This window comes from Enhydra lutris, unplaced genomic scaffold (genome assembly GCF_002288905.1).
Source record: "Enhydra lutris kenyoni isolate GAN:26980312 unplaced genomic scaffold, ASM228890v2 scaffoldscaffold8, whole genome shotgun sequence".
NCBI lineage: Eukaryota > Metazoa > Chordata > Mammalia > Carnivora > Mustelidae > Enhydra > Enhydra lutris.
This window is the reverse complement of record NW_019154092.1, coordinates 31,006,150-31,032,729: the sequence shown is the minus strand read 5'-3', so window position 1 is coordinate 31,032,729 and position 26,580 is coordinate 31,006,150. Positions and strand designations below refer to the sequence as shown.

Genomic DNA, 26,580 nt, shown 5'->3' with positions numbered 1-26,580 from the left:
CTCTGGGTAGCATTCTTCAGCAATTGTATGGCTCATCTAGATTGTTTCTCCTCTTTCAGGGATCACATTCTCCAGTGTCTAATGTCTAATATTTTGAAAACCATTGTATAATATATTCTGTCTAGTTTTCCATCTGTTCTAGTGCCTATATTTAGTTGCAGTTATTCTATCCTGTCTGGAAGTGGAAGTACTGGAAAATCTTTATTTTTTTCTTGTGAATTTTTTTGTTTTGTTTTGATTATGTTCAGTTAGCCAACATATAGTATATCATTAGTTTCTGAGGTAGTGTTCAACAATTCATTAGTTGCATGTAACACCCAGTGCTCATCACAACACATGCCCTCCTTAATACCCACCATCCGGTTATTTCCACCCTCCTACCCCTTCCCTTCTGTAACCCTCTTTAAACTAGGAATGAAAACAGGTTTTGTGCTTACTCAGACTGACTAACGAGGGCCATTAAGACTATGATAAAGATAATGAGGTCACCTCTGTGTAGCAGGTAATAGCAGCATGCACAGCTGGCTGTTTACTTACATCTCTGAATTGCACCAAAGTAATCCTTAAATTCTATGATTACAAAAGTGAATATGGCAAATGACTCTTAACCAAAGAAAAATCAAGAAAATAAAAAAATGGCAGGGACAGTAGCCACAAGATTGTGTGACATTGAGTACTGGCAGTGGAAGTAATGAGACAGATAATGAAGTAATTTTGGCATGTAGTCACAGGTGAAGACCTTTATTTAATTTTAATAAGTCTTCCATCTGCAAGTGACCGTGCACAACATAAGCTTCTCTGAATGAGCAGGACGACTGATGGTAGGAAGGAAAGAAAAGCCAGAGAGAGACTGATCGGAACTTGAAAAACATCAACAGACTTGGAGGGAAATAAGGAGAAGCCAAGAACAAAGGGAAAAAAGAAAGAAACAAGTGTAAATAATGAGCAGTGACAGAAAAGGTTTAGCAATGGACCAGAGAAAAATGATACTAATAAAAAGGAAGGTAATAGCCACAGCAATTATCAAAATGAGCTGAAAGCCTCATAGGTATGGCTTCATAAAAGAGGCTAATGATCTGGGCAAATCTTAGCAGCTCTTTTCAGTCAGCTCTGACTTCTGCACAAACCCTTCCTCTAGGTTTTGTGATGGGCAACTGACACATTTTCTAATCTCCTGAAGTTATGTATTTGGTGACATCAAACTGGTCTCATAAACTGGTCTCATGACCTATTTATATGCCTTTCCTCTTACTGAGTTTTCTTCTTCCTTTAATGGCTATCTTGTACCTCTATTTTTCTTTTTATATTGTATTCTCAACGGGCTCATCCATGTATGCCCTACCCAGTCACTCTCTGTCACATAGCCTTGTTATTATCTGAAATTTCTTTTTTCCTTGTTAAATTGTCTTTTGAGATTATATGGCCCATGAAGGCAGGATCTGTATCCAGAACACTCAAAACAGTGAGCACATAGTAGGTGCCCAAATAAACAATTCCATCTTAACCTATTTGTTCCACTTTTCTTTCTCCCATTTGAGAAAATTAATCTTTACACATTGACATGAACTTTAAAATTTCAATCAGTTAATGAGTGTTATTATTATAATGACAGAATTAACCAATCAAATAATATGCTAAGGCTCAAAACCATATTAATTTGAAAGCAGCAGCAAACAGGCTAGCAAGGGTTCAAATAAAAAGTTAAGGGAAGAAATAATTTAATGTTCGTTGAGTAAAAAAAGACTAAAAATCGGGTAACAAGAATGTTTGAAGTTTATCTTAGTTAGCAGGCGTTTGAAGGAAGAGAAGTTATGAGAAAGTCTGACTCCGTAAATAAGAGAGATATTATATTTTCTGAGATACTATATTTACTTGGAGGGTGCTGTGATATACCTTTGTCAGTGATACTTGATATATGAATGTCAGTAATCCCATCCAAAATGGGGGAAAAGGGTATTTAGGAATTCTCCCAGCTGGTACCTTGGCCCTTGATAAAAAGCCCAGCTTAGAAAGAGAATAGATGGATGGTAGTCTAATATCAATGTAATAATAAAAAGTAGGCCAATTCTCTCTTCTGCACTTAGACTTGTTATATGAGCAGGATGTTGCTACCTCTATAAAATCAAGTATGACTATTGTGACTGCTTATATACTGCAGTCAATAGACCTGGTTCCAGATCAAGACTTTCTGTTTCATGAGTAAAAATTCATTCATTCCTGGGCTGACACAATCTATTTATTTATTTATTTATTTTTAAAGATTTTTTTTTTTTTATTTGTTTATTTGACAGAGAGAGATCACAAGTAGACAGAGAGGCAGGCAGAGAGAGAGAGAGAGGGAAGCAGGCTCCCTGCTGAGCAGAGAGCCCGATGCGGGACTCGATCCCAGGACCCTGAGATCATGACCTGAGCCGAAGGCAGCGGCTTAACCCACTGAGCCACCCAGGCGCCCCAATCTATTTATTTTTAATTGTGGTCAAAATCACAGACAAAATCAAACCATCTTAACCACTTCTAAAGATAAAATACACTAGTTTTAGTCATATACATTATTGTATAACAGAACTCTAAAACTTTTTCATCTTGCAAAAGTAAAACTCTATATCCGTTGAAAACTAACTACCTGATTTCCTCCTCTCCCCCAGCACATCCACCATTTTACTTTGTTTATAAGAATTTCACTATTTTAGATACCTCATTCCTATTACATGGAATCATGTAATAGACAATCTGTTTAGTATTAGATTCCCTTTCCTATTACATGATGACCTATGACAGCTGGCACACTCTTTGAGCCACTTGAAATAAACAAAATAGCATTCTGAGATGTAGGGCTGAGAAAAAAAATATCAAAATAGTCAGATACAAGGGCAAACAACGTTGACTCCACAAAAAGTGACCATAACCTAAGTTGTTCAACATATTTTGTCCATGTATACCAATCATATCTAATGTAGAGAACATACAAGGTTCAATGTTGTTGATACTGTATTATCGGTTTAAATATTTTTCAGATTTAATTTTGAATTTGCAACCAACTAGAAGAAAACCTATTTCTTAAAGTCAATAGTCAAGTACTGGTGTCTAGTTTGCACTGAAAAATAGACTTTCTGGTTTGAAAAATACTTGTGGAATATTCAAGTATGTGAAAGACTGCACTCAGTACCAATTATCAAATAATTTGATTTGAAAAAATTAACATTAAGACAATAGTCAATATATGTCTTTCATGTTGATTTGGTTTTCAGTGATTATGAGACATACAGTATTTCCCCAAATATTTATTTATTATTATTCAATTAGCCTTATTTGAAGATCTGAGTTAGGTATGCATGACTTTCAATGGGGTGTATAGAAACTGATCTTTTCTCTCAAATTGGTAGGAAATGGTCTATGGTAATTAGTATAAGTGTTCGAATAAATGACAAAAAGGCCATAATTAATGAGATAATGGGGAAAATATACTGAAAAGTAAAATATTTAAGAACTAGTAAAGATAATCCATTCTGCAGATTGGACAGCCACCATGACTTCTCTAGCACAAAATTCATATATTTAAGTATGAGAAAAATCAAGACTATAGACAACTGAAAATAAAGATATAAACTTTCACAAAACAATCTAGAATCCTACCTAGAGAAATATGCCCCAAGAGTTTAATAAATTTCCAGACAGATACTCAAATACCGCTGTGGTATACAACCTGCTTAACTTCTTGACTATGGCAAGCGGCTTCTCAGATGAACCCAATGATCCCTGTTTCCTGGGATTCTTGCTCTTGTGTGTGATCATCTCCTTTTATGTGTACCAGGACCTATGACTTGCCTCTAATATAGCAAAAGTGATGAAAGATCACTCCTTCTATTAGGGTACATAAAATGGCAACTTCTGTCTCGTTAGTAGACTCTATCACCTTCTTGGCTTGTACATTTTGATGAAACAAGAAGCCACCCTGGAGAGGCATACACAGCAAGGAACTGAGGGTAGCCTCCAGCCATTAGCCAGCTCGGAGGCCTACAGTCCAAAAACCTGTAAGAAACTGACTTCTGCCAACCACTATGTGATGTGCATGGAAGCAGATTCTACCCCTCCTTGGTCAAGCCTTCACATAAGAACACAGCCTCTGTCAACACCTTCATTGCAGCCTGCAAGAGACCACCTAAGAACCACCTAAGACTTGACTGAATTTCTGACCCACAGAAACTGTGAGAAAATAAATGTGTATTTTAAGCCATTAAATTTTGTGGATATTTGTTAGAAAGAAGAGATAATATACTACTTTCAAAGAAGGATTATCTCACAGTCTTGTTGCATGGATTAAATCTTGTTACACGTATTAAATATGAAAAATAAAATTAAGCTTAAAAATACAGATACTAGATGGCTATGTTTGCTCTCCAGTTAAGTAACTTGTGACATTCCAGCCAACAGCCAGGAGAACATAGTTCATTAAGAAGAGTAAACAAATTTTGGTAACAACTTTAGAGTGTATTATACCCTGCATTTTATTTTCGTTGTATTTTTTTACATTAATAGACTTTTTAAAGCATTTTAAATTGAAAAGTAGATTTAAAAATTTTTAGACAAGATATACAGCCTCTCTTTACCTCATGTTTCCCTGATTTTTAACATCTTCTGTAAGTGTAGTTTATTTGTCACAACTGATTAATCAATACTGATGCATACCTGAAGTTCACAAAATCCATAGTTTACATTAGGGTTTACTCTTTGTGTCTCTGTGTTATAGAGTTCCATGGGCTTTGAGAAATGCTCTACCTATTTATTTCTCCCCTCCCACTGACCCCAGGCAATCATTGATCTTTTTACTGTCTATAGGTTTGCCTTTACTCTATGCTTTGAGTTATAATTTCCTAAAGTAATATAACTTACTCTTTAAAAGATCAGTAACATGCAGTGAGTCAGAGTTAGTAAATGTGACCAAGTATTCAGACTTCTCATGTTCTTTATTGGAGTTCTCCTAACTTACATTTCAGCAAATTTTTCTGCATTTTGATAAAGCATTATGTTCTCTGGTCTCTGTCTCTCCCTCCTCTCTCTCAGGCATATTCTTTATATTACCTGGTTTTTTTACAATAATATTTTAAATTCTGCCACATTTTAACTTTACTTTTTGGGTAAAGGACATCAGAAGAGTAGACAAGCCAAAATCCCATGGACTGGGCGTAAAAATGTATTTGATTAGGTGGTGGTGGTGGGAGATAAATAACTACCCTTCTAATTGTTTGCCTTAGCCTAATCCTCACAATTCATGGTGGCAAAGAAATTTAATAGGCACAGTCATCTTACAATTCAAAATTCATGCACAGTATGCCACAGGTCAACAAAGTTTGCTGGGACTTGAGGACCTTCATTATCATTATGATTCATACAAATGGACCACACTTTAATATTAATTCCCTCTAAAAGAGAAAATCTTTGCAACATGTCTGATACAGTAACAGATTTATTAAGTGCACCAACCTGTCAAGCATTTCTTACTCTTTTTCTTTGGCTATTAAAAGTATATATTTTATTGATTAGCATTATTTCTTAAGGTTACAGCTTTTATTTTTATTTTTTTTTAAAGATTTAATTAATTTATTTGACAGACAGAGATCACAAGTAGGCAGAGAGGCAGGTAGGGGATGGGGGGAGAGCAGGATCCCTGCTGAGCAGAGAGCCCGATGCCTGGCTCGATCCCAGGACTCTGGATCATGACCTGAGCCAAAGGCAGAGGCTTTACACCACTGAGCCACCCAGGCACCCCAAGGTTGAGCTTTTAGAGTGGATTTGGGAAACAAACCTATAAGCACACTGAATTTACCAGCAAGACACCCAGGCATTTTGAAATGGTCTTAATACGGTTCTGAAGAGCAAAGCTCCAGGCACTGTTCTGGAATCTCTTGAGTTTTGCAGTTACTGGAATCTCAGAACATCCACTAGATTTTTTTCTTTCTTATTAAGAATTTTATTTAGATCTTTATTTAGATCTTTAATTTCTCTCAGCAATGTTTTGTTGTTTTCAGTGTATAAGTCTTACATGTACCATAGAATAGTACTTTTATCCTTATTTAAAGGCAGTACTTGTGGTTACTATTAATTATATAAGACTCAATGATATATTGTGATCAGTGTTTAAGTTCAGATGGTTACTGCAATATACATAAAAGAGCACTGCACTTAAAGAAAACAAAACTGGTACTGAAAAAAATTAGTATCTGAAGTTAGGTTTCAAAAAAAGGTTTTCTTAATGTTGGAATAACGTTGAAGTTAGTCTTTGTGGATGGTTAAAAAAAAATTTTGTGGATGGTATAAAGAGTCTAAATTTATCTTTTCTGTAAGTGTCCAATTGTCCTATCAATGCCTGCTGAAAACATTTTTTTCCCAATGAACTGCATGAGCATCTTTGTTGAAAATCATTTACCATAATTGCTAGAGTTTATTTCTGAATTCATAGTTCTGTTGCATTGATCTATATGCCCATGATATAGATGGCATGAACCATGCTATTGTGAATACTGTATGTCTTGTTTTCTATTTCTGCATAACTAATTGCCACAAATGCAGTGGTTTAAAATAAACCACAAATTCATTAGTTCATAGTTTTGTAAGTCAGAAGTCCAGGCAGGCTTGGTTAGGTTCTCTGCTTGGTTTCTCATAAGACTGGAAGATGTCAGCTGGACTGGGCTCTAATCTGGAATATCTTGAGAACAACCTGCTTCCAACTCTTACAGGTTGTTGACAGAATACATTCCTTGTGGTTGTGTGATTTTGGCAAGGGGGAAAAGTCATGTGAGTTAGGTTAAATTTTTATTATACTGTAGCTTTAGAGTAAATTTTGAAATTGGAAAGAATAATCTTCAAATTTGCTCTTCTTCCTCAAAATTGTTTTCAGCTATTCTTATTCCTTTGTAATTCCATATAAATTTTATCACCTTATCAATTTTTGCAAAAACCAAATTATCAAAATCTGCTGGAAAGCTCATAGAAACTGCAATGAATCTACAGATTAACTTGGAAAGAACTGACACTTTAACAGCCTTCAGTCTTGCAATCCATAAACATGGAATACCATTTATTTAGATCTTTAATTTCTCTCAGCAATGTTTTGTTGTTTTCAGTGTGTAAGTCTTACACTGCTTTTATTAAATATATATCCATTTTTTAAGTTGTTCATTGGTAGTAAAGAGAAATAAAATTTATTTTTGCCTATTGATCTTGTATCCTGCAACCTTGCTGAACTCATTCATTAGCTCTATCAGGTTTTTTTCCGATTCTATAAGATTTTCTACATACAAGATCATATTATTTATGAATAAAGAGTTTTATCCCATTAACAAAAAACTTTCTCCAATATAGCTCTCTTCTACTCTCTTCCCCTTGTGCAAATACACACACATACCATCTTTATATCTTATAAACTCAGTGATACAGTTTTCTAATTATTGTTTTATTCAGGTATCTTTTAAGCTATTTAGGAAAAGAAGGATACATAATTACTTTCACCAGTGCTCTATTTCTTAGTGAATTTGAATCACCATTTTATGTCATTTCTTTTCATATGAACAAACTTCTATTAGTATATATTGTAAGGCAGGTAAGCTAGCACCAGCTCTCTCAGTCTTTTTTAATTTAGGACTGTCTTTATCTCATCTTCACTTTTGAAGGATAGCTTTCCTTGACTGCTAGGTTGTTCCCCAGCACCCCTCACTCCGCCCTCTTTAGCTCTTTGTCTGTCTATGCCAACTTACTGCCTCTTTCCTCCACTGTTTCTGATGAGAAGTCAGCTGTTAATCATATTCTTGTTATCTCTATAGATCTTTTATTCTGTGAGGAGCTTAGTACATTGAGGCAGACATTCTGTTATAGATATCCAAAAAAGCATGACTTTTTCTTTGATTTGGTTTGTCAGAAGTTTGGTGAAACTTCTGGACTGCCAATAAAATTTGGGCTTCTTATAACAAATTTAAAGGTAGCTTAGTACTAGGTGGAAATAAAATAAATATTACACATTAAAAACTCATTAAAATGAATAAAATTAGAATTAAAATGGTAAGGAACTCAACTGCCACATGACTACATATGGTAGTTAAACAACAACAAGAAAAATTTAGCCAAAAAAATAGATGAAAGTAATCACGAATAGGAAGTAGTCCTAAGGTACTGTGGCCCTAAGCACAACAAAAACTCTTTTTACAAAACTATGGAGACAACAGTAGTAGAAACCACTGAGAAACATTAAACATACACTCAGCAATGATTTATCTTTAGTATTTTTCAAATTCTGTTCAATCCATGACCCAGACCCAAATTAAGAAACATGGAACAAGTAATTATGAACAAGATGGAAAAGTTTCTATAAAAGGCCTTTTACCAGATCAGAACAGCAGAGATTCATTAATATCTACTGCCCATGGCTGAAAAGTAATAATGATTTTGTCCAATTTATAGAAAAGGGGAAATCTCAAGAAGATTCCAAATCTTCCTTTTTATATCTTCTTGACAAAAAAAATGAAGAGGTAAGAAAAACAATTAGGTAGGCTTACATACCAACATTTTTGAGTGACAGTGGGAGAAGCTACTCAAAATGCTACCTAGGCTTTCTCTTCATATAAAGAATACTTCAGAAATACTGTAACATTTCTAAAGTGGTAGAGCCTATCAAGACTAAAGTAGAAGTTATAAGCATCATAGTTTGAGGTAACATTAAGTTCAGATTCACAAAAGAGAAATAACACTCAACTGTGATAAGAAAAGCTATACTCTAAAATGTACATTGGACAGAACTATAGTTACTAGATCCTCCCATATCCAAGACCATGGTTATACTATGGGTAAGAATTACTTTTTAAGATAGGGAAATGAAGAAATGAAACACATCGATGAAATATTTAAATAGAACAAGTGAAAAATATTTCTAGAATCCACAATGAATCCAGGCTAAATAAATGAGAAAATTTACCTTTGAGGCATAGCAAGAAAGAGGATGAGGGAGAAACAAGGAAAACATTCACCTTGTAAATGGAGTAGTTTCAAGGAAATGGCAGAAGTCAAAGAAGAAAATCATACGTAGGGCATTCTTCTGGAGCACTGTGGATTTAATTAAACTATAAGCAAAATTTACATGCAAATTGAGCCAGATGCCAACAATGCAAAGAAGAAACATAAAGTCTCTTAAAGTCAAATAAATGCCTCATGAAAAATGAACTGCTGCCATCTCCATCACAAAATCTGAACATCAGTTAAATTTAAAAAATACTTTATTTTGAGAACAAATAAAATTTAATATTTACCTGACATCCTCATTCAGGAGCAGAGTTATTACAGTGATGCCCTTCCTGACATAAAACAAACTTGTTGACCAAACTTACCCAATTCCTATGAAAGGAAATGAGAAGGTGTTTACCTTTGTTCAGGTAAAAGAAGTCTGTCACAACAAAATAGATTACATAGGAGGCAAGATGACAATCTCCAGTTGGCATTCAAAAAGAAACTTATATTCCCTCTCTAAATTCAAATGGCAGAGCCCATAAGTGACTTGAATTTCATTTTCATTGCACATAAGACATAATGACTTGACTATTAGGCACATCCCGAAAACATGGCTTTAAAATTTTCTCATGACTAAGTCAAAATGAAAATTAAAAAGTATCTTTTTTTTTTGTTTTATTTTTGAGAGTGCTCTCTCCATGTATTTGGCCAACATCTTCATTCTATCATTAGTGATTTTTTTAGTTTTATTCTTCAAAGTTAAGGTTAGTCAGTGTTAATTATGATGGGTCTCAGTGAAACCTCTAAAAATCACTAACTTAAACATAAAACATTAATGCCGAGAAAGTTTGATTCCCCCCAATTGCAGAAGTAGATTAAAAAAAAAAAAAGTGAGGCTTACTTATCTAGAAGTCTTTCGAGGCCCCTGGATGTCTTCAGAGCTGTCTTATGATTATTCCTTGACTCTCAGTCTCTATCTTTAAGGTCCTAAGGCTCTACACTGGCAACTGAAAAACCCTCTTCCTCCCCTCCAACATTCTTGAAAAATGGGCTGCCCTTCATTTTTGTGCCCCCAACACACCTTTGTCATACAGAGGGAAGGAGTGGCAATACAAGAATAAAGGTCAGAAATCTGATCTTTGTGGTACAATTTTCTCCAACCTACCGGAGAACAACACAGAAGGACCACCTTAAAAACTGCCTGCCCTGCTTTCAAAGTGGCAGGGAACATCCAGCCAGACCATCAAGATTAGCTGCCACCAGCCTCTGCCTCATCTAGGTTTTTCAGAAAACAGAACAAAAGAAACGATTTCAAGTTAGGATACAAATAAGCCGTTCATACTTTGGCCATTTTTTGCTTGAACTCACCAGCCCGAGATCAAGAGCTGCATGCTCTACTGACCAAACCAGCCAGGTGAGGCCGCTTCTTATCAATGTTGTGACTTCAAAACAAGGATATGTTATAAGTCTGAGCTACATAACATTCCAGCAAAATTATTATTTATTATCTTAACCTTTCTATGAGTCTAAACTTCAAGTTCAAAACTGAAGTTTTCTTGGCCCAAATTCTTAACTTATCTGAGGTAGTGGTCTCTAGGCTAAACAGCAATGATGTTCTTTAGAAGCGTTGCAAAAAACCATTCACAGGACCTGATATTATTCACAAGGGGGAGATAACATGTTAGCACATAAGCCAGGCTTTAATATGAATGGCTTACGCCCTACTGCACAGTATCTTCTACAATGTTTTAGTATATAACACTTACTATTCTCATCCATTTGAAGATTTAAACTCATTTGGATATGAAAAAGATACAAAGTGTCACTTGCTAGAGGGCAAGAAGTAAGTTTTTAGAGCTTGTTTCACATTACCACTGGCAGGGTTCTGAACATTTAATTATACAATATATACCATTTAATGATATGTATGTAGATGTTATATATGAAGACTCTCATACATACTTATGTGATTAGTATATACATACAAATATAAAATCATGCAAAATATTTCAGTTTTCTCCAATTAAAGATCTTATAAGGCACCAAGTCACTTTATTATTCTAAAAATGTAAACGTGAGTTAGGAAAGGCTCATTAGTGTTTTCCATAAGGACAATGGGTAGCAAATAGCCCATGTGATCTTCTCCATTAAGCAACAGAGTACTGAGTTTTCTTTACCATTTCTGCTGTGGTTTCAGACAACTAGGAGCTTTCTCACTGACCCACAGCCTGCTTCAAGTAATCATTCCTGACCTTTGGGCCCCAGGAACAGGAGATGAAAAAAAAAAAAAAAGTAAATGACACAATTCAATCACATGATATACTTACATGCTTTAAGACAATGTTATATTCTGTGACTCAAAGTAAAGGCAAATGCTTCTTCTGACATCTTGCTAATCCATTAAAGTCAAGAAAAGGTAAGAATAAAGATGCTTACCTGTTGTTCCTGCATTCTAGCAGCACCAAGTTCTGAGAGAGACATGGTGAGCTTCTCTTGCTGTTCTGATAGATATTTCTGATAGAGACTTAGAAGTTCTTGGCATTCTCTATACTGTAGCTGAAGAGGTGAGATTGCAAATTAAGGGAAAAAACGAATAAGCTGATTCAAACTGTATCTATCAGTACTGCTTTTCAGATTCCAGTAAACAAAGGAGAGACAAAAATGCAACCGTATGTGAGAGCACAAGTAGATGAACACAGTACATATATCTACCAAAAAAAAAATCATGAAAACAATAATTCACAAAGAGAGTAGCAACGGCCATCTCATTTGAACAGAAATTTCTCTCTGAAATCTTTACATGTAAATGAATAAAAACAAACATGCAAAAGAATGAATTTAGACTCCTATCTCACACCATACACTAAAACTAACTGAAAATGGATCAGTGACCTAAACATAAGAGCTAAAACTGTAAAACTCATAAAAGTAAATCTTTGTAACCTTGGATTAGGCAATGGTCACCTGAAAACACAGAAACCAAAGAATAAATATAGAAATTGGACTTCAAAATTTTAAAAATAAAACAAAAAACCTACTTTTGGTTCAAAGGACACTATTAAGAAATTGAAAAAACAACCTCTAGAATGAGAGAAAATATTTGCCAATCATAGAGATGGTAAGAGACTGGTATTCAGAATATATAAGGACCTTGTATGGTTCAACAGTAAGGAACTACTTAATGTAATTAAAAATGGGCAATGAACTTGAATAGACATTTCTCAAGATATACAAATGTCCAAGCAGCACAAGAAAATATACCCAATATCATTAAACATTAGGAAAATGCAAATCAAGACCACAATATGAGATACCACTTTGCATCTACCAGGATGGTTGTCATCAAAAAGACTGACAATAAAAAGCTTTGACAAGGATGTAGAAAAATTACAACCCTCTTATATTGCTAATGGGAATGTAACATGGCACTGCTGTTTCGGAAAATAATTTAGCAGTCCCCTCAAAAGTTAGGCATTGAGTTACGTATGACTCAGCAATTGCACATTTAGGTATAAACACAAGAGAATAAAAGACAGAAGTCCATATAAAAACCTGTACATGAATATTCAGGGCAGCATTCTTCAAAATAGTGAAGAAGTGAAAACAACTCAAATATCATCAAGTATTAATAGATAAACTAAATGTGGTATATCTATACAATAGAATACTCTTCAGCCATAAAAGGAAAATAAAAGGAAACAAAGTATTGCTACATGCTACAATATGGATGAACTTTGAGTACATTATGCTAACGAAGACAGACATGAAAGGCCACATATTGTATGATTTTATGTATATAAAGATACGGGGGTTTTGCCGTTGTTTTAAATACCTATTCTAATGAACTAGGGGAAAGAATACTCGGTTTTAAGTATACAAGATCACATTTTATTTTTTTAATTCATCCATGTTCACTTTCTGTCCTCTTCCCCAATTTTCTGAAGTACATATTACATGAGAAAAGCTGAAGGGAAAAAATGTCCAGATTAGGCAAATCCATATAGACAGAGGGTACATTAGTGTTTGCTAGCAGCTGGGGTGGGCGAGGGAGAATAGGGAGCAACTGCTGATGGGTACTGGTTCTGTGGGGTAGGTAATGTATATGTTTTGGAATTAGACAGTTGTGTTCACACAGCTTTGGGAATATTCTCAAAACCAATGAATTACACACTTCAGACCAGACTAGGTGCGTTCAGGGTGGTATGGTCATAGATTGAACTGCACACTTCAAAAGGGCAAATCTTATTGTATGTACTCTATCTTAATAAAACTGCTACAAAAAATGCAGAGTAGAAGTGATAATAGTGCTGTGGTAAAAATTAGTGCCTAATCTACAAAGAAAGTTCTAACCATACTAAACATAAAGGAATTATGATTAGGTTTTTGTCTTATTTTGTTTTTCTATAATGTCAATTAAGTCAGTGTTTCATTAATAAAACCATCATCAGGAAATTTTCTGCCCATATATCTCTCTACATTTTTCACAGTCTAATATGAAGAACACAGCAGCCTAACTAGAGATATCCTCCTCTATAGCTCCTCAAACTTGCAAAGTGCTCAAGATGAAGATGCTAATTGGAAAGGTCACCTAACTTTGTAGATCAGGTGTGTGGGAGACAGTTCCGCCCAAGAGAGAGTTCTGTTTCTTCTCATTGTGGTAATTTCCTCCCCAGGCCCAATTTTCTCTGAGATCATTTCCAAATCTCCCCCTTTGCACTAAATAATGTATGCTGTTGGTATAGAAATTACTGTCCAATGAGATTATTCTGTATAAATTCTTTTATAACAGGTCATCGTGATTAAGGGTGGGAACAGTATTTCGTAAATGTCAAAAATGGTGACTGGTTTCAGTATTCCTTAACATTTTCATAACCTAATCATCGCCTCTGGGCAGGTTCCTGTTCTAATAACTTTTGCCAATCATGACTGCATAAATAACCAATTGCTTCATTATTCTCATTATTAACCTTTAACAAAAAAAGGAGCCAGAGACAGCTTATAGAAGAGGAACGGTTCTAATAAAAGGGTAGGTTACTAAGTTTAAAGAATACATTAATTAGAAAAGCTTGTTGAATACTCAGTATCTTATAAACAATAACAATAGAATGAACAGTGTTCTGTATAAGCTAATATGATTTCAAAGTCAATCTATGTCAGACCAGGCTGGTTTTACATCACCATGCTTTTTGTCAGTAAGCTTCAAAAGACAAGAATGATGTGTGATGGTCCCAAGAGTTCCTGCCAGCTAGGATATATATAAAAATAATTTTTTAGCTTGGCTGTTACCATAGGCAGTAATGTTTATAGTAGATGAACATATTAGCTGGGATACAGAATAAGAATTTTACTCTGGAAAAAGCCAGCACAATTGTACAGCCTAAGAATTAAATGTCAGCATTTGAAAACAAATTATAGGCAAATTCATTTAAACACATGCTATGTGGCAGAGTATAAAAACAGGCAGTCCTATCCTTAATCAGTTTTTTATATCTGTCTTGATTCACCAGATTTTGAAATGCTCCCCTTTTCCTGGAAAATCCAAAATGTATGTCCACACAATCCAGTAATTTTCCTTCGTCCCTAACACAATGAGGCTTCACTGCCCACCCCAATCTGGAGAGAGAGATTTATGTAAGGAAAATGTGGGTAAAATACTATCTTCACTGATTTGGGGGCGAGGGTATAGTGAGAAAAAAAATACCTATTTAACTCAATCCTGGCCAAATGACAGAAAAGAATGCAACAGATATAGAAAATCCAATCTAAGGGAAGTTGTGCACCCAAACCATGACTGACAAGAATCTAACATACAGGGACGCCTGGGTGTCTCAGTCACTTAGGGGTCTGCCTTCGGCTCAGGTCATGATCCCAGGGTCCTGGTATTGAGTCCTGCCTTGGGCTCCTTCTCAGTGGGGAGACTATTTCTCCCTCTGCCTCGCCCTCTGCCTGCTGCTCTCACAGCTTGCGTACTCTCTCTGACAAATAAATAAAATCTTAAAAAATACATATAGCATACAGGTAATCTGGCCAACCACCATTCAAGAACTGAAAGAAACAGCAGTCATCACAGCCTCATCAGCAAAAGAAACCTGCTTAAGTAAGTATAAATTAATATTAAGCAAGATCATATCAAAACCTAAACGTCAAATTAATTAGCTGAAATGGCTGCCAGAAATGGTCATTTTGCAAAGCTTAAACCCTTAACTCCAAAATCCTTTATATAGGTAAATACAAGTAAAGGTCAACGTAGAATAAATAGGGAGATAGGGAGAAAGAAAAAGAAAAATCAGAGGCAGAGGGAGAAGGACCAGAGACAGGATATTTTACTAGTAGGCTGCCAAAGTAGGAAGTGATTGCTTTAAGCTAGAAGCGTTCCTCTGGCATATCAAAGACCACTCCTTTACCCCATCCCACCCTTGCCTTGGATACTGGGATCTGATAGTTAGTAATCCTGATTTAATACAGAACTCAGTGAAGGAAGGTCTGTATGGCAGGAAAAAAAGGGAGAATCATTAAACTAAAAAACAAAAACAAAACAAATAAAAAGCACAACAATTCTCCTTGTCTGGAACCACAACTCCTTGGAAAAATGGCTAATTTCCATTCTGGGGTATGGAGAGTACAAAGCAAGCTTGAAACATGTTGCTATGCTATATTGCAAAAAAAGTATGTGAAGAGAAATAGATGGGGGCTTGTAAAATGGAATAGAAGCAACTCTGAAGAGACTCTCATTAGTCAAATCTGGGACAATATGAGCACTGACTCATATGACTACCGGAGTGAAATGTGGTAGTCATTACCCAAAGTGAATTAATTTAAGATCACTAATAGTGAAAAAAAAAATCACATACCTCCTAATATATAAAGTAGGCAATATTGCCTATGAAATATTCTTGCTAAATGTTTTATTTGAATTTAATCAAATCTGTAAACCTAACTCCCATTTCAAAGAAATGAGGACAAAGGAACAAATTATAGGACAAAGAACCAATCAGACAAATCCAGAATTTGGGAGATTTCACAAAGTACTCTTCAAGCTCTTTGAGCTCTACATGAGTCCATGTCATGGGGGTTGGAGGTTAGAGATTGAAGACACAACCAAATGCAACCCATGGACCATGACTGGACCATAACTCAGCGGAAAACAGCTATAAAAGATATTCTTGGGACAATGAGGGAAAATGAAATATTGACTCAACAGTTGATATAATGGAATTACTGCTAATTTTGTTAAGTATTATAATGTGGTTCATAAAGAGAAATATTCTTAGGAGATGAATGTGAAGTAATTAGGGTGACATATGACACTTGGCTCAGAAGAAAATTAGCAAATAAATTTTTATATATATATATATATATTTTTTAAAGATTTTATTTATTTATTTGTCAGAGAGAGAGAGAGAGAGCATGAGCACAGGCAGACAGAGTGGCAGGCAGAGGCAGAGGGAGAAGCAGGCTCCCCGCCGAGCAAGGAGCCCGATGTGGGACTCGATCCCAGGACGCTGGGATCATGACCTGAGCCGAAGGCAGCTGCTTAACCAACTGAGCCACCCAGGTGTCCCTAAATTTTTATATATTTAAGTTTATTTAAGTCATATCTATATGTTTATACAGATATATATTTATGTAAATTTGTAATAAAAATAAAAGCAAATATATAAGAGGACATGAAGCAAATAGAGCAAAATGTCAACAACTGTGAAATCGAGATAGCATACATATGGTGGTTCACTGTACTATTCGGTCAACTTTTCTATATATTTGAATATATAATAATAACTAGTTGCAGAAAAACTTTGTTTTGGTTGTATTTTTTTGTTTTCTTCATTCTACTATTGTTCAGTCTCTTCTTGTCTTTTTACTTCCACCACAAGTTCTGTGGGAATAAGCAAAATCGGAAGCATCAGGTCAGGCAGCTGAGAGCTCTCTACAACTCCTTGGATCCATAGTCATTAAATCAGGTGACAAGCTGTTAGTAAGCTCTGACGATATACCAACAGAAACCTATCCTTTAAGCCAAAGATAGGCATATCCAGGGTAGCAAAAGAGTATTTTTAAAAAGCTTGTCAAGTTTTCTTCCAGTCACTTAACAAAGGCAGTAATGTAGAGTGACTAGAGCACAGGCTTTGGTGTCACCTAACACTCATGGCTCAAATCTTACTTTCTGGCGTTCAGTAATAATGTAACTTTGGATAAGTCACTTCTGTGACATCCTCATCTGGAGATGATAATACCTACCTCACCTCACAGGGCAACTATGAATATAAATAAGCTAATAAATGAAAAGCACTTGGCATAGTGCAAAGCACAGAGCATACATTCAAGAGATTTTCTGAAAAGAGATCAAGGGCACAAGAGATAAAAAGTGCTGGCAAGGGTAAAGAGAAAAGTGAATCCTGGTGCACTGTTGGTGGGAATGTAAATTGGTATAGCCACTATGAAAAACACTATGGAAGTTCCCATCAAAATTAAAAATAGAAGTACTATATATGATTTAGCAATCTTATTTCTGGGTATGTATCTGAAGGAAATGAAGTCATGATCTTAAAAGAGATATCTACATCCTCATGGTCACTGCAGTATTACTGTATTACAGTAATTACTATATTATAGTATTACTTGACAATAGCTAAGACATGGAAGCAACCTAAATGTCCGTCAAAAGATGGAGTTAAAAATGTGAAACACACAAACACACAAAGGAATATTATTCAGCTTTAAAAAAGAAAGAAGTCTTCCTATTTGCAATAATATAGATGAAACTTGAGGACATTATGTGAAGTGAAGTAATTTATAATGTGGAATCTAAAAAGCTGAACTCATAAAAACAGAAGGTATATTGGTGGCTGCTAATGGCTGGGAGTTGGGGGAAATGAGTGACAGTGGTCAAAGGGTACAAACTTACAGTATGAGTAAGTTCTGGGGAATCTAATGTACAGTACGGAAACTATAGTTAATAAGAGGTACTGTATGGTATCCTTGAAAGCTGGTTAAAGAATAGATCTTAAGTGTTCTCAGCACACACACACAAACACACAAACACACACACATACACAAATAAGGGAGGTAACAGATGTGCAAACTAACCTTATGGTTATCATTCTGCAATATATACATATACAAAATCATCACGCTGTACACTTTAAACTTACACAATGTTCTATGTCAAATATGTCTCAATAAAGGTGAAAAAATTATGTCAAGAGGCTGAGAGAAAGAGATTTAAACAAATAAGGATAAAGTTCTAGGAGAGGCATTTAACCACAGGATACAATAGAGATTTTTTTTTATTTTTTTAGTGGGGGTATGTTGTTACTTTGACAATACTGCAGGGGGGCAGTAAGGAAAGACTCCAGAGCTGAGCAGATATGAGCCCAAAAATGAATTTTGGAAAAGGAGTATACTGGTGCACTGAATAGGCAGGATAGGGGCGGACCCTCAGATGAAAGATCAGGAGCAAAGGGTTGAAATTGACATGCACACAAAGGGAACTGCAAATAGCAAGGCAGGGAGGGTTAACCGGTCACAAGTAAGCAGAATGTGTGAAGAGGCTGCAGAGGCAAATAGGGGCCAGATCTGGAATGTTATATTAAGTTATCGAATTTTATTTCTATATAACTCAGTGATGTCTTACAACCAATTTGTGTTTTATAAAGATATCTTTGGTAGGCATATGAAGGGTGGACTGGAAAACTTAAGGCCAGAATTAAAGCAACCAGTTAGAAACTTGCTACAACAGTCTAAGCAAGAGATGCAAGGGACCTGAATTGAACAGTGACAGAAATTAGGGGGGCTGGGGTTTCAAAGGGAAATTTAAGACACTGTCAGCTACAAACTGGCTGACAAGTTGTATGATTAGATGTACAGTTCCCTTTACCAAGTCAGAGAATGCACAATAAAGAAAAGGTTTGGGTGGTGGGGGAGCAAGCTTTAGACACACTGAGTTGGAGAGGCTCGGGGCTCATTTACTCGAGATGGCTAATGAAGAACCCTTGGAATCCTGAGCCTGGAATTCAAAGAAGAGGTCTCAGTAGAAATAGAGAATTTGAGAGTCAATCACTTTTTATATGGTGGCTGAACACAAGAGTGTGTAACATTGTCCAGGGAATGTATGGTTTCATTCATTGATCCGATCATTTGTTTTTTCATTCAACGAGTAAGCTCCACAGAGCAGGAATATTCATGTTTTGTTTATTGCCAAATTCCTTAGCCTACATAATACGTACTCAATAAATATTTACTGAACAAACACATTTACTGAGTACATTAACATTTGAGACTGTGCCAGATGCTAGACATATAGTGATAAACATCAGCAACACTGTCTCCTGCAGGGAGCTTATCATCCAGGAGAAAGGCAGGTAATCAAATACGTATTTAAAATAACAAATGATGGAAATAATGGTAAGAACATTATGTCGTACTATTATGCTAGCACTCCCCAAGGAAACAAGTGACTTGAGGAACCAGGGAAAGCCACCTGGAGAAAGAAGTCTTCTCAATGTGAGAAGAAAAGGAGGCCAATATAACAATATATAAAGGGCAGGCCAAGGAAAAGGAATCAATAAAAAAGATGTTGTCAACTGTGTTCCAGAGCAGCAGAGGCCATGCCCGTTAAAGACGCAGAGCTGAGGAGGCTACTGGTGACCCTTCCCAGGACACAAGTCTGGCATTACTTAGTTATTCACCATCTCCCCCACTATTTTGGTAGACAGCAGTTATGCTATTTTTCACATCAAAGAGAGAAGCTTCTGGACAAAAAGAGATGTTTTACTTAGGGTCACCCTGAGACAAAAACAGGTGACCATGAGGGTCCAATTCTAATGCAATCCATTAGACACAAGACTCCTAGGGAATATGAAGATTTTCACTACGGTGGGTACTCCCTTCACTCTGAACACCTACACACGACGTAACACTCAAAGATAGAACGTTCTCTGTATTCTACTTAGAATGTTTTGCTGATCCTTCCACATGTAAAATTCCTGCTTATCCTTTCAAATTTACCCTTATGCCATCTCTCCCTCCATCTCTGAACCCCCAGGCAAAGTCAAACACTTTTAGTATGGTAAATAGTATACAGCTAAAATTATTTGGTATTTCTATCACCTAAAGAGGCCTGTGTGCTCCTGGGATTCATAGTATAGTAAGTTTGGTATCTCTCTAGTATACAGCAGGCACTTCAAAAAAATGAACAAAGTAAAGGGGTGTCTTTTGAATTTCATGCTCATTTTGGGCTGGGAATTGAAACAAACCATAGATAGGCCATATATTCTTTAAACTAGACAAGAGGATGGCTAAAAAAAATACAGATTCATTAAAAATTTTAAGTCATCCTAATCTCATAAGATTTTCCCATCTTGAGCACCTGGGTGGCTCAGTGGGTTAAGCCTCTGCCTTCGGCTCAGGTCATGATCTCAGGGTTCTGGGATCGAGCCCCGCATCAGGGTCTCTGCTCGGTGGGGAGCCGGCTTCTTCCTCTCTCTCTGCCTGCCTCTCTGCCTACTTGTGATCTCTCTCTCTCTCTGTCAAATAAATAAAATCTTAAAAAAAAAAAAAAAGATTTTTCCCATCTTAAAGCAAATATGGTTTCTGACCATGTTGTATTTCTCACCTCACAATCATTTCCTCTACCCCCCTTCCACAAAAAAAGTATACGTTGTCTGAGATAAACAGAGATGCTCATTATATAACTAGTTTGGTACTCAATGACGATATATGCAATTAAAAATGGATTATTGGTAAAAGAAAAAGTGATACCAAGATGAATTGATTAGCAGAGCTATACAAGAGCATCACATCAATGTTTATACCCTTTTATTAAGTTGTGTTCTGTGCGACAGTACAATCTACTGATACAAGTCTGAAATTTTCCCTTTAATTAAATATATGGCAAATTCAGTACAAGGCCACAGTGTTTTTCAATTTCCTGATGATAGTAATCAGTTGGGGAGGGGAACAAACCTCTGAAACGAACAGGGGAAAACTCAGTATTCCGGACATTTACAAAAGAAGACAAATGCCTCACCCAGTTTCTTCTGGAAACAGCAACAAAAACAGGAGCGACAGAAAGATATCTAACTAGAGTAATTAACTAGCTTTTTTAGTTGTCTAAGCATGGTAGTTTCTACCTTACTTTCTGCAGATTTGCAAAACAGGATGAGGCTGCAACAGACTTAGGACCGAGATACTTGACAGTTTGTCTTTGCTCAGATCAGCAGACCATGAGGTTTCAGGAAACCAACCAAACAATGAGACTGGAGGTTTAAAGGGAAGGACACTTACTTACAATTAAAAGTTCATACGGCGATATCCTAAAAAGCAGGCAATTAATGTGCCAGAGTGACCAGAATTTTTATTTCTTTCGAGTTTCCTTTTCACATCACACTCTAATATTAAACACACATACACAAGCACTCATGGTAGACATTAAAGACAAGGCTGCAAAAGCAGTTCTATTGAAAGTCATGCGTTTCTCTTGCTTCTAACTCGCTTAAAAATTTATCTTTTGTTTAAAGGTCGCATGTTTCAGCTAGACCCAAAGGAGAAGTATTTTCTCCATTTGGAAGGCTGCTTTAAATCATTCAGACTTTCTTGAGTTACAGGAACTAGTCTAGAATTGTAGAAAAAGGAGGCTGTTATCTCACCCCTCTCCCAATCATTATTAAGGTAAACAATGATTAACACTTGAATATTTCCAGTTTTGGGGCACCTGGGTGGCTCAGTCAGTTAACTGTCAGCCTTGGGCTCAGGTTATGATCCCCGGGCCCTGGGATGGAGCCCCACATTGGGCTCCCTGCTCAGTGGGGAGTCTGCTTCTCCCTCTGCCTCTCCCCCTGGCTTGTGCTCTTTCTTGCTTGCTCTCTCTCTCAAATAAACAAAATATTAAATAAAAAATTCCCAGTTTCAGACAGGGCATATTTTGGACAATACAGACCACGGAAAACTGTCTACACACCAAGTTTTCTAGACTCTGAAAGGCCAGTAAATGAAGTCGTGTGTATAATGCTTTGTGAAGCAGATCTAAACATCAAGCTGGTAGGGCCTCCTAGTAGCCATGAAGGACAGGATAAAAGCTCCTTACGAAGGACTCATCTCATTCTGTGTCCTATCTTCAAGCAGGAGAGTTTCATTCTTGTCATTAAATTTAAAACCTCCATGAACTACCAATATCAATATACATAATACTTCCCTTTCTCACATTACTTTATTTGTCTACTTGAACTATTTATGCTACTATGTAAAACCATTCATTTCCAAGTGGAAATGTAAACTGAGTTTAAGAGACCCCTTGTTCTTCTTTTTCAAACTAAGTAATCCAGTGGTATTATATTTTCCTCATACAATTCATCTTCCAGCTCTTATAATTTTTGTGTTTGTCATCTCTTGCTTCTTCAGACTCCTCAGTAGAGTTATCTTATAAGAGATATGGTCCATAGATACAATGAAATATTACTCAGCCATCAGAAAGGATGAATACCCAACTTTTGTATCAACATGGATGGGACTAAAGGAGATTATGCTGAGTGAAATAAGTCAAGCAGAGAAAGTCAATTATCATATGGTTTCACTTACTTGTGGAGCATAAGGAATAACATGGATTTTTAGGAGAAGGAAAGGAAAAGTGAATTGGGATAAATTGGAGGGGGAGACGAACCATGAAAAACTGTGGACTCTGAGAAACAAACTGAGGGTTTTGGGGGGGTGGGGGAATGGGTGAACCTGGTGGTGGGTATTAAGGAGGGCACGTATTGCATGGAGCACTGGGTGTGATGCATTAACAATGAATCTTGGAACACTAAAAATTAAAATTAAATTTAAAAAAGAGATACAAAATTAAATGCTATTACCAGGAATAGGTATCTGTGGATGGTTTTACTTGGGGGGCATGTCTAAGTGTTTTAAAGCTATTGTACTTAATTCTCATCAAAAGGAAAAAAACGGTTAAGTACTATTATTAGTCTCATTTTACAGATAAATTTGCTACACAGAATGGTTAACAATTTACCTAACGTTACTCTGTCAGGAAGCTAAGTAAGGCTTGGAGTAAAGTTCTAGAACCACTAGTTCAGTGTTTCCTAGACGGTAATGTACATAGGAATCACCTGTGAATCTTGTTAGAAAGCAGATACTGATTCAGTAGATCTGAGGTAGGGCCCAAGATTCACATTTTTTTTTTTTAAAGATTTTATTTATTTATTTATTTGACAGACAGAGAGAGAGAGAGATCACAAGTAGGCAGAGAGGCAGGCGGGGGGTGAGGGGAGCAGGCTCCCTGCTGAGCAGAGACCCTGATACGGGGCTCGATCCTAGGACCCTGAGATCATGACCTGAGCCGAAGGCAGAGGCTTAACCCACTGAGCCACCCAGGCGCCCCCAAGATTCACATTTTAAACAAGCTTTCTTCTGTGTGATCCTAATGGGTGTTCTCGGGACCACACTCTGAGCATGCATGTCTTTCTCAGTACCCTCCCTCTTCCTCCAGTTCTCCTACTTTATACTGAAGTAGATAACACACTATCCAACTCCTTTGCTTCTTCCCTTTTAACCCATCTTTAGAGTATGATGGGCTTTTTTCTCTCTTTTCATCAACTGCTTTTGTTTTGGAAAGAAGCATATAAGAAATAAAACAGGACATATGAAATAACCCATTTTCTTCTTTAGAAGGAAGCGATGTTCTGGATTTTTGGAACACTATAACATTTCTATTGTGACTGGCTGGCTGCTGAAGTAATAACAATTAGCAAACATTACCTGTAGGGTTTGAGAATTTATACTGGGGGAAAAGTCCATGGGAAATGTAAGTGGACACAGTTTTCTCTTCTACTTTCAAATATCCAGCCTCCACTTTGCCCAAGCACACTGTTAAGCCTATGGTTGCAGTATGATTTCTGAATTCAGTCTAACATTGCCAGACCATTAGCTGTGGCCTTGGGGGACAGCACTCTTGCCAGAGTTGCATGCACTTTTTCATGAAGTACGAAAATATGACCCAGTATAATAATTCTAAGTAAAAATCAAATGATATCCATAAAACAGTATTCATAACTAGAGTGAAAAAGGAGATTTCTTATAGAATGGAACCACACCTAACATTCTAAGGTTAAACTAAAAAAAGAGTAGGAATATCTCATTTCTTGCCTCTTTGAAAATGACAGAGTCTACTGCTCACGAATGTAAATTACTGCTCAGAGAAAAATTAAGTAACTTCTATGTGCAGGTTTATTATCTAAACTCAGCAAATGCTGCAAAGACTGAAGGTAATAAAGCATTTTATGAACAACTTCACTTCACTGGTTCCTAATATAATTGAGCTTATGTGGACTGTTTAGCAGAATGATATTTTAAAAACTGGTAAAGAACCAGATTATTTGCTTGACCCTCCACTCAAAAAATACTACAGAAAAATAGCTCAAAACATCCATGGAGAAAAGTTTTACAGTGTCATTAAAATCATGAGTTAGGTTTTGGCTTAACTATTTTAACACTCTTGACTATTAAATAAATTAATACAAGAGGCCACATGTAGAAGAACAATCCCTGAGACCTAGGTTTTTTTTAAATCTATATATGTTTAACAATAGATCACAAAATTCAAAACAGATCACAAAATAGATCACAAAATTCAAAAAATAATGAACAGAATAGATAAGCCAATGAATTCTACTATATTTTTTGACTATTTTAAGCAGATCCATAAGGAAGCAGAAACTTTCTATAGTTAGTCCCTGCCTACTAAAACAATTCACCCATGTCTGCACTGGGAGGAGGGAAAATATCCTCTTTTGGACTAAATTAAGACATCTAACTATAATAGGATGTGTTTAGAAAATTGAGTCAACGTCAGTAGCAAATATATTTAAAAAAATCTGTGTGTGTGTGTGTGTGTGTGTGTGTGTGTATATATATATATATATATATATATATATATTTTTTTTTTTTTTTTTTTTTTTTAAGTAGGTCCATGCCCAGCATGGAGCCCAATGCAAGACTCAAATTCATGACCCTGAGATCAAGACTTGAGCTGAAATCAAGAGTCAGATGGATGCTTAGCAGATTAAGTCACCCAGGTCCCCTGGGGGGGGGCGGGGATTAAAGAAAAAAGTAAGATTAGTACAGTGGGATCCCTGGTTCCACGTAAGATGGAATAAACATAATTTCTGCTATTCCTCTCACTGAGTACAGTTAAAAACCTGGACATCATATATAAAATGAACATAAGAGTACTAAAAGATGGAGAGAAGATGTGAGAGGCTAGGAGCTTCAGAACCTGGAGAATAATACTGTGGTGTGTTGATTACTTTTGTTTTTGCTTCAAATATCTTAGACTGGGTGTTGAAGAAGTCAACAACCCAGAAATGACAACAGATACAGATATACTCAAAATATCTATGAAAAGCCTGTTCCATTAGCCAAAAAGGGGCGGGGGAAGATGCTTAGCAAAATGGAAAACTTTTAGACAAGAACTGCCTTACTCTAGCAAAGTTGCACACAAAACACTGCAAGCTTACACCTAAGTCCAGGCTAAGCAAGAAGCCTGGACTTCTAGGTTTTCCTCTACCCTATACCCCCTTCTCTCCTGGCGTGTTACTGAGAAGACTGAGGAGCCAGGATTTGAATCCCTGACAGTAATGCCTCCCTCCTCCACCTTGTTCAGCCTCATGATTATTAGTAAAGGCCTCATAGAGAGCCTGGATTTCAAATTCCATCTAGCTTTAATGAGGTGCCCCTCCCTGTTGGGGTGGTGTGAGAGGAAGCTGAGTGGAAAGCTAAGACTTTCACGACATTACTAGCAGTAACAGTGGAGGCCATTTGGGAAGCTACCGCCCTTCTCAGCCAGTGGAGGTCCAAGGTAGTATCAGTGGAGGTCTAGGGAAGAGCTGAGCTTTTATCCCCACCTAAAATTAAAGAGGGGAAACCTCTTCTTTCCTCTTTGGTGTGATGTCAGAAAAGATGTGCTAAAAGGGATGACTTAAATAAGACTATATCATAACACCCCAAATGCCTAGAATGCAATTAAAAATCACTTGCTATACCAAGAGCCAGGATAATCTCAACTTGAATAAAAAAGACAATCAACAGATGCCAATACTGAAATGACACAGATGTTGGAATTATCTGACAAGGATTTTAAAGCAGCCATCATGAAATGCTTCAATAAACAATTACAGACATGCTTGAATCAAATGAAAACAACCTTAGCAAAGAAACAGAAAATATAAAGAATGATCAAATGGGAATTTTAGAGCTGAAAAACACAGTAACCAAGATAAAAACTTATTGGATGAACTCAACAACAGAATGGAGAGGACATAGCAAAGAACTGGTGAAGTTGAAGAGAGAACAATACACATTATCCAATCAGAACAAAAGAGAAAAAATAGGCTGAAAAAGAAAATGAACAGAGCCTCAGGGATGTGTGGGACTATAATAAAAGATAGAACATTCGTGTTATTGGAGTTCTAGAAGGAGAGCAGAAAGAGGTAAGGCTGGAAAAAATATATTCAGAACTAATGTCTGAAAAATTTCCAAATTTGGCAAGAGTCAAGAAGTTCAGTAAGCCCCAAACAGGATAAACCCAAAGAAACC

At 36.4% G+C, this 26,580-nt stretch overlaps 1 protein-coding gene across 4 annotated transcripts in view; it reads right to left on the bottom strand.

Annotated features, from left to right (window-relative positions):
• Positions 1–26,580, bottom strand: part of LOC111142579 (KIAA1328 ortholog) — a 325,804-nt gene that overhangs the window by 197,286 nt on the left and 101,938 nt on the right. For 3 of the 4 annotated variants that reach the window (XM_022495863.1, XM_022495865.1, XM_022495867.1), the window contains one exon: positions 11,428–11,555. In XM_022495863.1, the coding sequence (XP_022351571.1) occupies positions 11,428–11,555 (128 nt within the window). The remainder of the gene's footprint in view (positions 1–11,427; positions 11,556–26,580) is intronic. The other variant, XM_022495866.1, reaches the window with a different exon arrangement.